The 16,282-nt window shown below is 50.4% G+C and overlaps 1 protein-coding gene across 1 annotated transcript in view; it reads left to right on the forward strand.

Moving 5' to 3' along the window:
- Positions 1 to 5,938, forward strand: part of Prdm15 (PR/SET domain 15) — a 49,833-nt gene extending 43,895 nt beyond the window's left edge. Inside the window, exons 23-24 of the mRNA XM_023716096.1 lie at positions 1,424 to 1,633; positions 2,589 to 5,938. Coding sequence (XP_023571864.1) covers positions 1,424 to 1,633; positions 2,589 to 3,065 — 687 coding nt within the window. The 3' untranslated portion in view covers positions 3,066 to 5,938. The remainder of the gene's footprint in view (positions 1 to 1,423; positions 1,634 to 2,588) is intronic.
- Positions 5,939 to 16,282: the final 10,344 nt, after the last annotated feature.

A 16,282-nucleotide genomic window follows, 5' to 3' on the forward strand; every position in this document is an offset into this window, starting at 1 on the left:
GCATCAGGGACCGCGGTTCAATCCCCCAGCACCACATGCCGGCCCCGCCCCCTGGTGGGCTGAGCGGGCCACACTCTCTCTCTCTCTCTCTCTCTCTCTCTCTCTCTCTCTCTCTCTCTCTCTCTCTCGCTCTCTCTCTCTCTCTCAAATAATAAATAAATAAATAAAAAAAAAACAAAGCATTGGGTAGCCAGTGCCTTTATAACATTTGTGGTTTTTATCAGCCCAGGCCTGCAGTGCAGAATGACCAGGTTCCTTGTGGGGAGCTGGCATTCATTCTCCTGCCCCATCTTCCCCTCCTTCCCACCCTACCTCAGTCCCCTTCTCCTCTGCAAAGCATCTTTTTTTATTACAAAGAGTACATGCTTTGCTCTCAGGATCAGAGATCAGTTTGCACCTGTGTATTGAGAAGGGAGCCCTTGATGGCTACCAGGGTGGCTGGGCCCCGGGAGCAGAAGTGTGGATGTCCAGGCCCAGCCATGAAACCCCAAGCTTTCTGCAGGGGTGGGAAGGGCATTCACCCTGACCACTCCCTAGCCCGCATCCACATCCCCAGGTAGGACAAGCTGTGAGGGTGGCACGGGGAGTGGGAGATGATGGGGTGACAGACAGGGGGTCTTGGTGTCACCTGCCCTGGCCTCCATGCAGCCCCACAAGCCTAGCTCCATGCTCACCTGGGTTGGAGGACTTGGCCATGCACATCTTGTGCTGGACACTTGGAAGAAAGTGTAGGTGGACGTGTTCCAGAGGCCCCACTTTGCTGTCTCAGAGACAGCGCTATAGTTTTTGTGGTCAAACCATTGAAGTCTGGCCTGGCAAGATAGCTCAGCAGACTAAGCGCCTGTTTAGGCAAGCAAAGGGACCAGGGTTGGATCCCTGGCACCACATGCCATGCCAGCCCCACCCCTGGGTGCACTGAGCCTGCCCAGTCATGGTGGTGCACATCTGTAATCCCAGCTCTGGGGAGGCTGAAAACAGGAGGAACACTAGGAGCCTGAGCTGCATAGTGAGACCCTGTACCAAATGCATAAAAAAAAATTGAAATCCAAAATTGTTTTCTAAATAAATTAGTTTCAGCCTTGGAGAAAGAAAACCTGTACTTGAAAGCATCTTCTTGGGTCTGAGCTCCCCAGAACAGAAACATTTCCTTTTTCCCAGTGGCTTTAAAAAACTAGTTTTTATGCCAGAGCTCTGGGAGGCTGAGGCAGGAAGAATCACAGGATCAAGCCCAGCCTGAGCAATGAGTGATGTGAGAGCCTGTCTCAAAATTTTGAAAAAATTAGGACTGTAGTTCAGTGTGAAGGCTCTGGATTCAATCACCAGTACCACCAATAAAGAAAAAAAACAAACTGATTTTTAAGATGTTTGAGCACCACATGCAGCTGGGTGAGCTGGCTGCTGGCTGAAACCAATCTCCCCGCAGCCTGAGCTGAGCCTGGAGCAGGAGGAGCTGGCAGAAGGGAAACACTTGAAAGCTGCCAAGCGCAGCCACAAGCGGAAGCAGAAGCCCGAGGAGGATGTTGGTGCACCTGTGCCGGAGGATGCCACCTTCAGCGAGTACTCGGAAAAGGAGCCAGAGTTCACGAGCAGTGTGGGTGACGAGACCACCTCTGCTGTGCAGAGCATTCAGCAGGTTTGTGCAAAGCAGGTACACAGCAGGTGGGAGAGCAGGTACACAGCAGGTGTGAGTCCTTGTACGTAAGACGCTACACACCTGGTGGATGTATATGCTCTGCATGGCAGAAATCAGCACTTGGGTTCCAATTTTCATATAAGCCTTACTGCATTCCAGCCAGGAAGTCCCACATTGCTATTGTTAATAGCAACATGATACCCTAGCATGTGAATGGAGGACATCTCCCCACTGGGGATTGGAGTTGTTTGCAGTTTGGGACTTTTCAGGCAGTTTCCTGCAAAGCATGTCCCTTTACTACAGAAGGGCAGCCCTTGCATTTGTGGTCAGCTAGGGACAGTCAGAGCTGTCTATCTGCAGGGACCCGCAGGCAGGGTGCCAGGTGAAGCCTGGGATGCGCCCTCGAAGCCCACTTCTATTAGCAGAATCCTACTTTGTGCTCAACCTGTCACTTCCAGTTTTCAGGCTCTTGAGTTTTCCCCGGACTGTTGAGCGCTGTGCGCTTCTTGTCCTTGCAGATGGCGATGTTGCCTGCAGAAGGCCTTGCTTACCTGCCCTGTGTCACCCGGCATGAGCTGGAGTGCTGCTCCTGTGTTGGCTCTGGTGGGCAGAGATGGCTAGCCATGGAGTTAGTGTGTCCCTTCCCCATCCGCCCAGAGCTCAGGGCAGGGTGCAGAACAGAGAATCTGCTTCCCACCTTCCTCATGCATGGCTTTCTTGTCTTTCTAGCCAAAGAGATTGGTTCGATTCTCCACTCTGTGCCACTGCTTCCAGGAGTCTTATTTCTTTTCTTTCTTTTTTTTTTTTTTTCAGGAGTCTTATTTCTAGCTTAGTTTTTTCCAGGGCAGAGTTGACTCTGTTTCCTCTTTCCCCGGCAGATGCTTACTTCTCCTGCTCTGCCCAGGTGCACTGCAGCACCAGCAGAACCAATTCAGTGTTGTCATGTCTCTTCCAGGTGGTTGTGACTCTGGGGGACCCCAATGTGACTGCTCCATCCAGCTCTGTTGGTCTGACCAACATCACCATGACACCGATCACTACTGCGGCCGGGACTCAGTTTACCAACCTGCAGCCAGTGGCTGTGGGGCACCTCACTGCTCCTGAACGCCAGCTCCAGCTGGACAACTCCATCCTAACTGTGACCTTTGACACCGTCAGTGGCTCTGCCATGTTGCACAACCGGCCCAGTGAGGTCCAGATCCACCCCCAGCCTGAGGCCTCAAATCCACAGTCTGTGGCCCATTTCATCAACCTGACCACGCTGGTTAACTCTATCACACCCCTGGGGAACCAGCTGGGTGAGCAGCACCCACTCACGTGGCGGGCCGTGCCCCAGACGGACGTGCTACCCCCACCGCAGCCCCCGGCACCCCCACAGCAGCCTGCACCACCACAGGCACAAGCAGAGCAGCCGCAGATGTACAGCTACTGAGCCGCTGCGATGGCCCCAAGGGTCCCAGGGGCGCTCGGGCTTGTTTGCTGAATACCAAAACACTCCATCATAGGGAAGGTCGACCAGCTTTGCAGAGCCATCTTCACACCGGCTCAGTGGAGCTGGTGTAGCCGCCCTGGCAGGCAGGAGTTCGGAACTTGATGCCTGGTTCATATTACCAAGAAGGTGCAGCGGTCCAGGGCCACAGCTGGCCCCCCAGGGCCATGTGTCTGATGCTAAGCTGGGGGCCAGATGAAGGGAGAGAAGCAGGAGGTGGGTGCTCTGCCAGGAGGAACCCAGGTATCTTGTTCTGTTTTCTTTAGAGCTCAGTTATTTTTTAAAACCCACGTGGCGTCCACATGGCAGCACCACAGTGGACAGTTCTCGTTGGGGATTTTTAGCATCAACAGACAAACTAAGGGGACTTCGGTCCTCTTTTCCAGAGTGTAAGTTGGATCTGGTTTGTCTGATGCCTGTAGGCCAGGGCCATGGGTGAGATGCGCTGTGACAGTGCGTGAGTGGGGCCTTCAGGCTTGGCCTGGGCCAGGGGCCCCAGGAAGCCACCGTCTCAGATGTGAAAGGCATCTTGGGTGTTTATCAGCTGATGTTTAGTAGCTTTTTCCTTTTCTTTTTTACTGTATTTCAACATGTGCTCAAGCCCCTGTTGTGGCCAGTGTGTGTGTGTTTAACTTGATATGAATGTGATGGAGTCGTTTGCACTGTAGGTCGGGGCCTCACTGGAGTCTGCAGCTGTTGGCCGGGCCACGGCTGAGGCTGAGCCTGGTGCTCCCTCCGACCCTGCAGAGCTGTCTCAGGTTCTCCGCTGCAGAGTGTATTTATTGTGGCTGGAGCTCAGCTGCAGCCCCGAGCTAAGGACAGGGAGGAAATGTGCGTTTTCTTTCCATGTGGACCCTATCTCCAAAGGTGGATGTGTTTGAAGACCAGCTTCCTTTAAGAGTGTCAACAAGTTCAGCTCTTGCCAGGGGAGAAGCAAAGTTTTAGAAATGCACAGAACAGTTTCCTGCAGTCTGGAAGCGGCCAGGGTAGCTCAGCAGCAGAAACCCTAAATGCCTCCGGAGGGCGGGGGGATGGCAGGGACACGCACGTGTGTATCATGCGACCATAGCCAGAAGCACTGGACACCAAGGCAGAAGGAAGTGTGTTTGGATTGTCCTGGTCCATCTTTCACACTATCCAAAAAGTAAGGAAACACTTGCTTTATTTGTCCTTGGTCACTCTTTGTCCCCAGCCTTCTGTTATCTGGGGCCCAGAAGAAGTCAGTGAATGGGCAACAGAGACGGGAGTGTTTGCAGCGGTACACACACTGGGGAAGCTGAGGCAGGACGACTGCTGTGAGTTGAAGGCCAGCCTAGGCTACATAATGAGACTGTGTCTCAAAATAAAATGAGCAGTGGGTGAGCCAGCTGATGGTGCAGTGAGAGGGAGTTGGTATGGCGCCAAATGTAACTTTCTCCGTACTTCACTCCACATGACAAGCTATTGAGGATGGGGCTGGAACTGTGTGTAGCACATGCTTTCCAAAGCATGGGGGTCCGTGCTCCCATGCAGGGGCCTTGGCTGCAGAAGCCATGTGGGGACCCGTCTCTGTGACTGCACGCTCCATCTCCCATCCCTGTGGAACTCAGTGCGTGGCCATTTGACTTTTTAATTTATAATTATTTTTATGTTATTTATGTATATAATGAGCTGCTTTCAACATCCTACTTTCACAAACCAGCTCAGGCTAGGGGTGATTTCTAACATACTGTCTCCACTTTCCAGACCTAAGTAGTCCAGGCAACCATGGAATCAGCAGGTGACCCAGGGCTCCGGGATATTTTTGCAGAATCAGTGAAGGTTTCTTTTAGCATCTGCCAAAGTTTTAAGGCAAAGGACCTAGAGAGGAAGCTGGGAGGCATAGGCCTGGCTGAGAGATCTTGCTAGCATGTGTCTGTTTTTCCTTTTTCCTCTGAAACAGGCTTTCTGGGGTGGTTTTATTTTTTTTAAAGAAGTCATTTTGTGCCTAGAGTAAGGCCGCATCCAGTGCTTTCAGAGATCCTAATTTAGGTTGTGAGGCCCATGTGCTATCCCTGTCTGCTTATGTGCACACTGCAGGAGCCGAGTTCTCCAAGGTCCTGTGGATGTGGACGGTCTTACTGGGATTCCCTCCAAGGCAGGCTAGGTTGTCTTGCAGCAGGTGCTATGGTTTGCATACAAGAAACTGGACAGCAAAGAACAAGGTACTCCTCAGCCCTCAGTCATCAGTGGTATGCGGTTCTGTACATGGTCCACTGTGCTCTGGTGGCCAGGGTCACTCTCCTAATGGAAGAGGCCTGGACAGAGGGTGGCCCAGCCACTCTACCATCCAAGTCCATGTCCAAGGCTCGATCCAAGATGAAAGGATGGATTCCTAAAGGAGGGAATTAGATTTAGCTGTGTGGCCAGGGCGTGCTGTGAGGCCGCCTCGGTTATTATAAATTGGTAAACTGCGAGGTTTTTGTCCACCTGGGGATGGTGGGGCCATGGTCACATGTGTGTGACTATGGCATCTGCAGGCAGCGTGGGGACAGCTGCAGGCCAGGGCACTCAGGGTCCCTGGGCTGGCTCTGGCGGATGGAGTGTTGTCTCAGGGAAATGCTGTGTGCCAGACTCCCTCCGTGACAGTATAAAGCCGCTCTGGGGACTCCGCTGGAGGCAGGGCCCATGTACCTTCTGCATCTCCCCGATCCATGCCCAGGGGCCGAAGCACCTGGCTTCCGGCTTTGGGCAGTGTCTGTGATTTCCTGTGGGGTCTTGAACAGCGTTCAAGCTGTACTTCCTGTCACATGGGTTGTATAACGGTAATAAAAGGTGCTGTGACCTGTGGTTTTCAATTGCTAGTCTATGTTCAACCTGCCCCTTGGTATGGTGCGCTTGGAGTCATGATGGATGAATTTGGTGAAGTCTTAAATTTTGAAATCTTATTACAGTAAAAGACACATTGCCACGAATCCCCTCAGAGTCCTGCCCTTCACTTCCCATACACTTCTCCCACTGTCCTTGCCACTTCCTGCAGCAGCTCTGAAGTCCTCTTTCCTGAGTGTCTTTAGCTGCACTGTCCTGGCTGCCGTGATGTCCTGAATGGACTTATACCATTTTCCTTTTCTGGTCATTTTGACTTTGGGAGGAGCCGGAAGTCACATAGGCGCCACATTGGGTGAATAGAGTGGGTGAGAACAGACATAAGCTTTCATTTGGCAGAAATTGCCACAAGCATGTGATTAACAAAGGGTGATTAAAAATACAGCAAAGGTTTAAATTGAAATTTTTATTGCAGCAAAAGACACATTGCCCTCACAAATACCCCTTGCGACCTCCCTATTGCTTTAAGCACACTGATCCTGTGGTTTTTGCAGTGAGCCTTGTCCTGTAATAAGTCTTTAAGTTGAAGGGGGCTCCTTGTGTTTTTCCCTTACCCCTGGAGCCAAAGAATGCTTCCAGTTCCTGTTGTTGGTGGCAGTCTGCCCCAGGTCTCCCAGTCTCACTCCTGGGAAAGGTCTGGATCAGCTGAAATGGTCCCTGAGACACTGAGGTGTGGAGCTTTCCTGGGGACCACGTAGAGGGCAACCAAGCCTTCTGTGTTCTTTTCTGTGTTACTTAGATCAATTGAGGACTGGACACAAAAAGAGGCCAAAGAGGAGCCCTTCCCGGCCTGAGGTGTGGAGTGGTCACTGCTTGATCAAACTGTCTCCCATTCCTTGGGAGTTTGGGGGTTCCTTTGCAAGTTAGGGGATACCTGGCTGTCCCATCTTCACAGATCTGCATCCCGAAGTCCTCCTCTGAGAGTCGGAGCTGCTCATCACACAGCAGGAAGGTGGCGGCTGCTGCTGCTTCTGTCTGCATCTGACACTATCAGCCAGTGCTGGCTTGGGGAACACAGAATGGGCCCCCGTGACCCACTGCACCCCAGCTGTGGGCAGTGAGGACACATGAAGAGAGTCTTGCTCAAGCCAGTCCCACACATGGGAGCAACCGGGTCCTGTGGCACATGGGGTGAGCAGGAAACCTGGCTTACTGGTGTCGTCATGCATCCCAGAACTGCAGCCTGGGCAGGGGCCAGCTGTCCCTGTCTGCTTATGCACACAGGGGACCCCAGGGCCCATCCTGCCCAGGCCGCCTTCCTTGTCTGTGTCCTCAGCACTGGTGGCCCCCTTCCCACAGCAGTCCCAGCTCATTGCGTCTCTCTGAGTTAGATACACATCTGAGGGCAGTGCTGTGGAGGATGAGAAGGAGTCCCAGAATCCAGCCATGCCACACTGGTGACCCGGGAGGCTACTTCCCTCAGCTTCCGTACTTCCTGTTGTCCCAGAGGCTTCAGAATGAGCGCACCCCTCCCTCGGTGGTCGCTGTCACAGTCTTGACTTGGTCTTCCACCTTTTGCTGCCCAAGCCACACTTCCCCAGGTTTAACTCAGCCAGCAGCCTGGTCAGCCAGGTGCCTAGCCCAGCCCAGCAGTTCAGCCCAATGTCCTCAGAGCTGGATTCCTGCCTGCGCCTGCACCATACTCAGTGGCTTGCAAAGTGCAGACATTGCCACCCTCCCATTTCCCTGGGCTCATGGTTCAGACCCTAAGCAGCCAGCACCCTCCCTCCCTCACACAGTGGCCCGAAAGGACACCTGTCCCTCCATGTCACAAACAACTGCCCTGGGCCTCCAGGCGCCCTCTGTGTACTCCCCAAGGCTATGGGAGGGCTCCACAGGCATCCAGGGCTGGGGCCAGGGCTGAGGCCATGGCTGGGGTTAAGCCGAGCTGCTGTCCCTCTGCCCTGCACCTGCTGCCCTTGTGGACCACCCCCGCAGTGGGTCAGGCCTGCTTGTTTCTCCTCTCAGAAGAAAAGCTGCACCACAGAGGTTTCCCAGGATACCTGGGAGCACTCTCCCCCCACCTGCTTGCTCCTGTCTGACAGCGACCTGTGCGTCATCTGTGTGAGACTCACAAGTGGCTGAGACACATGCTTCTCACTGCACCCATCTCTCCATCTCAGCCTCCCACTCTTCCTAAGGCTGGTTCAGCCTAGCCCTCAGTCCCGCCCCACACAGCACCAGCCACACAGGCAGGCAGAGGTGGAAGTGTCCAATGGCCTGCCTGGGGCTCACAAGGGACACGGTGCTCTGTGCTGAGTATGCCAAGTGATTAATAAGTGAGGTCATGGTGCATGCCCTGAGACCTTAGGTGGGTGAAATCAGCATCTCTAGGCATGACCTCCAGTGAAGGGCAGTGCGCTCTGGGGGATAGGAAGCCTCAAGGGAAGCCCTGCCCTTGCCCAGCCTGCAGCCGGCGCCTCCAGAGGGAGGGCAGTGGTAGCCCTGGCAGATGGACCCAGGCAGAGTCCAGAAGACAGAGCTATGCAGAGGCCGAGAGTGTCCAGCAGGGGGCGCGCTAGACTTTCAGGCGCCCCGACTGCGCGTGAGTGGAAGGACACCCCCCCCCCCCCACCACCACCACCAATTGCACAGCCAGAGGGAAACCTAAGGCCGGGAATTTGGATAGAGCTGTCAGGAGGAACATTACCCAAACGCGAGGGGAAGAAGTCAGACAATCTGCGCAGATCCCACCTAGCAACGCTTCAAAACAAACCATGAGAGAGTAAATCTCAAGGCTCCAGGCAGGAAGCAACCAGATAAGGTTGCCGATCTCCCTGCTTAGGTCATCGCCTGTCCTGCACATCCAGCTGTCACTCTGTGGCTCACACACGTGGGCACGGTGAGCTGTCACTAAGAAGGAAAAGTAAAACAGAAGTGGAAACACCGTGGTATAAATCACAAGAATGCAATTTTTTTTTTTTTTTTTTTTTCATTTTACTGTTTTGGCGCTGGGGTTTGAACCCAGGGTCTTCTCACTGAACTACATCTTCAGCCCATGTAATTTATTTTGAGGCAGGGTCTCACAAAATTGTGATCCTCCCAAGCCTCAGCCTCTCAAGTAGCTGGGACTATGGACATTTGCCACCATGCCCAGATCTCAAGAATACATTTTTTAAAATATTAGAAAGATAAGACTGCACCCAACAAGCTTAGTGAGTCCCAGAACAATTGTGCTCAAGAGTGATTGTAGGAATACAAAAACATCCAGTGCTCAGCACTATGAAATGCAGGATGCTGGTCAATCAGAATTCTCAGAAAAGAAGGGGGAAAGTCTGACCTGTGGAGAGGAGTTAAACCACCTACCTAGAACCAACTAAGGAGAGAAAGATGCTGAGAAAGGGGTCATCTCTCGCCTGTGCTCAGCTCCAGAGGAAAGGCTAGGCAAGATACAGGTGTGGCTGGCATATTCCTTAAGAGGCAAAACTAACTGAATTCCTATAGATTAAAACTTCTGTTATGAGATGAAAAATACTAAGGGTCAAACTAATGGCAGTTCAGATGGTATAGAAGAAAAATCAGGGGCTGGGCATGTGCATCAGTGGTAGAGCTCTTACCTTGCACTGCAAAGCCTTGGGTTTGATCCCCAGCACCAGAAGACGAAGGAAGAAGAATCTGGACGAGGAATCTGGAAGAAGAATCTGGAAGAAGAAGGAGAAGGAGAAGGAGAAGGAGAAGGAGAAGAAGGAGAAGGAGAAGGAGAAGGAGAAGGAGAAGGAGAAGGAGAAGGAGAAGGAGAAGGAGAAGGAGAAGGAGAAGGAGAAGGAGAAGGAGAAGGAGAAGGAGAAGGAAGAGGAAGAGGAAGAAAAAAGAGAAAGAGGAGGAAGAGGAAGTAGAAGAGGAGGAAGAAAGAAGAGGAAGAAGAAACAAGGGGAAGGGGAAGAACAAGAACAAGACAAAAAAAAAAAGAAAGAAAGAAAGAAAGAAAGAAAAAGAAAAAGAAAAAGAAAAAGAAAAAGAAATGTGTGAACTTAGAGCCATAAAAACTAACAAAAAGTGAACCAAAACCAGGCTTAGGGCACACTGCAATCCTAACACTCTGAAGGCTGAGGCGGGAGGATTGAGGCTGTGAGTCTGAGGCCAGCCTTGGCTTCATAGTGAAACCTTATCTCAATAAACCAAAATAATATATTTTAAAATAAATGAAACTCAGTGAAAGAGAGTTGGAGTGGGGCTGATGGGGAGCCCAGCACCCATGGACATGGAATCACACCACAGGAGTGAAAGAGAGACGGAAAACACACAAAGGCGGAGCAGGCAACATCTTCCCATGTTTGGTAAAAGCTATTCATGTTCAAAACGCTCAGTGAGCCCCAAGCACTAGAATCATAAAGAAAATGTTGTCCAGGCATATAATAATCAAGAGATATAAAGCCACTGATAAGAAGATAAGCAGAAGTCATCCTACAGGAAGGCTACTTATGCCCAGAGGAGCAAAAACGACAATGGCTGTCAGCACCCACTGTGGAAAACCACCCAGGAAACAGCTGAGCAGTGCCCTAAAGTGTGGAAAGTTTTCTAAACTGAACCCTGCTTTCACAAGATATAGCACCAAGAACCAAAAAGTGAGATGAAACCCAATCCAAAAGCTTTTTTACTGCAAAGGAAACAACCAGCAGACCAAAGAGACAATCTGCAGAAAGAAAAATGTTGCCAGCTGCTCCTCAGATAGAGGACTAACATCTAGAATATATAACGATCTCAAAAACTTAGCCCCCCCCCAAGACAAAAGACCCAATCAGAAAAATGGACAACTGAAATGAATAGACACTTCATAGAAGTGCAACCAACCAATGGATACATACAAAATGCCAACATTTCTGACCTTCAGAGAAATGCAAATTAAAACAACACGAGATTCCATCTTGCTTCAGAAAGAATGGCTACCATCAAGAAGTCAGATAACAGCCAATGCCAGCACGGCTGCCGCGGCTGGGGGTGAGGGAAGGAGTCCTTCTACCTTGCTGGTGGGGATGTGTACTAGTACAACCACTCTGGAGATCGGTATGGAAAGTCCTCAAAAAACTAAAATTAGAAATTCCATTTGACCTGGCTATTCCTCTTCTAGGTATTGTCTCAAGCGATTTAAAGACAACAAATTGCAGTGAGCCATGTGCACTCACGTTTAGAGAGCACAGCTCATAACAGCTCAGCCTTGGAAGTGGCCGTATGTTCACTGACTGACGGATGGATAAAGGACCTGTGGTGTCTGCACATTATGGTGTGCTTACTACTCTGCCATAAAGAAAGATAAACCAGGGGGCTGGGGAGATAGCTTAGTAGAATAAGCGCTTGCCTGGCAAGCGTAAGGGCCTGAGTTCAATCCCTGGTTCTGCCAAAAAAAAAAAAAAAGGATAAACCAGAGCCATTTGTAGGAAGATGGGTGCATCTTGAGACCTTTTAAAATGAACTAAGTCAACGCACAGGGTTAAAATCCAAATAGCTTTTCTTATATGAGACACTCAAAGTCTAAATAAAGAGCAAAAGAAAAGATAGCAAACAGGAAGTAGGGAAATGGATCTTTCTCAAATGGGAAGGGCATCAAGCGATGGAGGGGGGGGAAGAGGGTGCCGCTGTGCCCTGTGAGCCACGGGCTCTCCACGAGGAAGGCAGGCCTTCTGCACTGCACACGGGTGCTCACAAAAAATAGAAACTGAAAAAAATTAAAGTGTGGAACGCAATGGCCGATGTACATTCCAAACGCAGCCAAACTATCTCTCCAATGAGAAGCCCGAGTAGAAACTTTCCCAGACTCACAAAGGCGGGGAGACCTGCAGCCCAGGTACCTTCTGAGGGTCTATGGACGGAGAGGAGATGACACCAAGCAGAAATCCGCATCTATGTAAAGACAGAAGAGCAATGGACACTGGAGGTGCTTGGAGAAATGCCTAAGACTTCATTTTCTCTTTGTGGAAAGCACTGAAGCCCTGAATTGTTTGTTTGTTTGTTTGTTTTGAGACAGGGTCTTGCTGTATCACCTAAGCTGGGCTCAGATTTGCAGTGACCCTTCTGCCTTAGCCTCCTGAGTGATGGGTTTACAGGCCTGTGCTACCACACCCAGCTGAAGTTCTTGGCCAGACATGGTACATGCCTGTCATGTTAGGTACTAGGGAGGCTGAGACAGGCAGACTTCGAATCTGAGGCCAGCCTGGGCACCATGGTGAGACCCCTGGTCAAACAACAAAAACAAAATGAAATAAAAGTCTCTGGTCTGGATTTCTGACTGCTCACAGCTGCCGCAGCCCCTGATAAAAACAATCATACGACCTACCTGTCCATGGAGCAGGTCACATATCCTATTGCAATGCAGTGGACGTCACCGCTGGCCAGCATGGGTGGTGAAGTGGGCCAACCGTCGTAGCAGCTCATGCTACATGCAAGCTGTGAGGTTGGATTTCATGTCTGCACCTGCCTGCCCCAATACCCAGGCACTGGGCTTTTACTCCATATCCAAAAGGAATGCCGCTGTGGGTTGTGCCCCAAACACGTGTTCACCATCACAACAAGTTTCGGAAATCTTATTAAAGAGCCAGGCATGGTGTCACACACCTGTCATTCTAGCCCTCAGGAGACTGAGGCAGGACAATCACCGAGAGTTCGAGGCCAGCCTGAACTACATAGTGAGACCCTATCTTAAAATAACAAAGCAAACATACAAACAAAATGAAATAAACATAAACAAAAGCCAAAACCAATTCATACTACTCCTAACCTGCAACTCTTTGGAGAGCCACCCCTCCAGCACAGTTGTGTCTGACAGGGCTCCCTGCTGGGCCCGTACAAGGCTGTGCCCAGCTCCTTGGGTTGTTCAGCCCCCGAAGGGCAGTTCAGGGTATTTCAGTCCCAGCCATTACCAGTAGAAGCTGCTAGCAGAATATGTATATGAGTCTCTGTGGTCATTACTGTGTGATAAGTGACCAAGAGTACAGTCACTGAGATAACTGTTTTATTTGGTTTTGTTAGGGGGATAGAATTTTGAGACAGTCTTACTATGGCCTCAAACTCCTGGTGGTCCTCCGGCCTCAGCCTCCTGAGTGTGCTACCATGCCTGGCACTAGCAGATAATCATGAAACTGTCTGGTCTTCAACATCAGGCTGTTTAAAAAGAGGTTTTCAGGCCCGGGAAATAGCTCAGTAGAATAAATGCTGGCCTGGCAAACACAGGGTCCCGAGTTCAATCCCTGGTACTGCAAAAAAAGAAAAGAGAAGAGGTTTTCACTTTTGATGTGACTAATATTAGTAGGTGGTTAAAATTATCCAGTGAGTACTCTAGAAACAAAATATGAAGTCTAACATCATGGTTTAAGGAGATAAGAAAAAGAATTTCCCAGCAGGGTAGGACTGTAGAGGAAGGACTCCCAACCACTTTGATTTAAAACCAGATTGTGTTCTGCATGTCGGGGCAAGACACTCTTCCGTGCCACAGAAGCCGTGACGCGTGAAGCAAAGAAGCAACTTCATCATACTCACTTGGGATCGGCACCTGAAATTTCTGCGTTCTAATGAGACTTGCAAATCCTAATCCCCAAAGATACGGTCCTATGGAAGGATCACAAATTAATTCTTTCATTCTGTTTCAGTTATAACTTTTGTTCTTGGTCAGCAAATAATGAAACAGGATCATTGAAGTCCTTGGGTCTCAGCTGTCTTAGTGAATAATGGTGTGAGGCGGTTCAGCAGAAAACAGTTCTTCATGAGAAATAGTTTTTGTTGTGTTAAATGATCACCCAATAGAAGTGAAAAGACACTTTTATTTGTCCTTATCATGTAAGACTTTTAAGTTTTCTTTTCTTTCTTTCTTTTTTTTTTTTTTTTTTTTTGAGATAGGGTCTCACTATGTAGCCCAGGCTGGCTTCAAATTCTCAGTGATCCTCCTGCCTCAGCCTCCCTTGGAGTGCTGAGATTACAGGCCTCTGCTACCACATCTAGCTATGTTTTTGTTTTTGTTTTTTAATTTAAAAGGTAAAAAATAGTAACAACAACAAAAAGACTTCATGGCTCCCCTCCTGTGTGGCACTGGTGCCCTACTGTGGGCAGAACCAGCCCCATTGCACAGCCTCAGAGGGAGGCCAGGCTTAAACATCTGAGCCGACCATTAACCTTGGTGATCAGAGCTGACCCTGCTGGGCTCAGCCTCGTCTTTGGTTGATGGCCCAAGCTTCGACTGGAACCTTCGGTTCCAGACTCTCAGCTGCTGAGCCAAGTCTCCTTCTCAGTTTACAATGAATTGAGTTTTACAGCCTCCAGCTTTTGTTCCAGGGCCTTTATATGCAGCCCAGAGCAGAACTGTGGCTGAACTGCCCTGGCATAGTTTATTGCGTCATGGAGGGGGAGACTTTCACCATGAAGGCCTGTGCCCCACTGTGTGGCCACCTCAACTTCTGGCCTCAGGCCCCTGAGTGCCTCTTCTCCCTGCCCTTTGTGGTCTTTTCCTATGGATGGCTCAAGTGTGTCCTTTTTCTTGGCTGAGTAGTTTTCCACCTTGTCAGGAACCTGTGGGTTTATTCTGTATTCTGTATTCTGTATTCTCAAGGGTTCTTGTGGGCAAGGGCTGCATGTGATGATTGCTGTCCAAAGACCTGAAAACTCCAAGTCATTTTACTTCACCTACTCAGGATCCAACTCCAGGAAGGTTCTGCAGACCATACTGGCTGCCCGTCTTCTGCAACCGGGTTGGCAGAACATCACAGAGACGTAGTCTTTGTAAACCCTGATTTCAGGGCATGGTGGAAGGAGAGGTTGCGAGCCACACTCCCTCAGTGTGAGGAGGGAGACCCTGGTGGGATTCAGCTAATGCCCATCCATGCCCCGAGCAACTTGCAGAGAAGGCCGGGAAGAACTGGCTATGAGCCCACAGCCCACAGCCCGTCTGCTCCTGGCCAGCAGGGAGCCCAGCCAGGGTGGTGCTTGTGCCCCTGACGTGTGCACCACGCTACCTGAGAGACCAGGCTCGGCGGCTGGACAGTGGTGCCGTGCCTTCCCTCCACTGCAGCCTATCAGACGCAGAGACCCGAGTCCAACTATCGTGTGCACCACAGTCCTGTCTCTCTATTTGGGGCTGGGGAGTGCTGTGGATGGCGCTGATCCTTTTTATGTATCTCTGCTCAGCTCCACGCATGTGGGCCTTCTGGTTATTTGCTTTTATTCCACACAAATTTGACAACCTGCAGAATGCGTAAAAAATCGTGCCAGCTATTCCTCAAACAGAGGGCTGACTGACATCTGGGAGAGATGAGGAACTCAAAAAGATCCCCCCCCGCCCCCCCCAGTAAAAGACCCAATTAAAAAGGAAGCACACTCTTCCTAGAGGAAGTACAGCCAGTACATCCCAGAAGAGGTGCTTGAGAGCACAAGCCAGCAGAGAGCTGCAAATGAAAGCAACACTGAGATCTGATCTCAGCCCAGAAAGAACAGCCTTCAAGAAATCAGACAATAGCAAGTGCCGGCGAGGCTGCCAAGGAAAGGGGACACTTCTGCACTGTTAATCAGAACGTAGCCCAGGACAGCCACTGTGGAAATCCGTATGGAGAGTCCTCATAACCGAAAAGCTGCAGTTCCACTCCACCTAGCTATTCCCTTCTAGGTATCTTCCCGAATAAGTTAAAGACATCATATTATGCTGAGCCGCGTACATCTATGTTTACAGCAACACCACTCATAACAGCTGACGCTTGGAATCAGCCTCCGTGTCCCTCAGTGGACGAAGGTATAAACAAGCACGTTGCTTACCCACCGCGGAGCAGTGCTGCGCCATAAAGCAGGACAAACTTGAGTTTGAAGGACAATGGATGCGCCTTGAGAGCGTGATGTTGAATGAAGCAAATTAGACACGCGAGCGTAAGTGGTGCGTGCCTTCTCTTAGGTGAGAAACCCGAAATATAGATATAGAGCAAAATAAACGACAGATATCAGAAAACAGAAGTTGATCTTTCCCAAATGGGAGGGGACCAAGAGATGTGGGGGGCAGAAGAGACGGGAGGAGACATGCAAAGAAGGAAGGCATGTGACACGCATGCGCCAGCTCCCCACCAACAATGAAATCGTCATGCGCTGCAAACGTGAACTCAAAAAAAAAAAAAGACTTGTAAAACATTTTATTGGGCCGGCCAAATAACTCAGCAGATTAAAGCGCCTGCAAGCAGGCGCAGTGGCCAGGGTTCCATCCCCAGGCCTGCCTTGTTGGGCCCACGCCTGGGACCCTCTGAGAGGGCAATTGAGACTGGGCGTGGCGGTGCGCGCCTCCAATCCCAGCTCTTGGGAAGCAGATCACTACGAGTCTGACCTAGGAACACCCTATTTAAAAAAAAAAAAAATTA

The sequence above is a fragment of the Octodon degus genome, unplaced genomic scaffold, assembly GCF_000260255.1.
Source record: "Octodon degus isolate 3935 unplaced genomic scaffold, OctDeg1.0 scaffold00045, whole genome shotgun sequence".
Lineage (NCBI taxonomy): Eukaryota > Metazoa > Chordata > Mammalia > Rodentia > Octodontidae > Octodon > Octodon degus.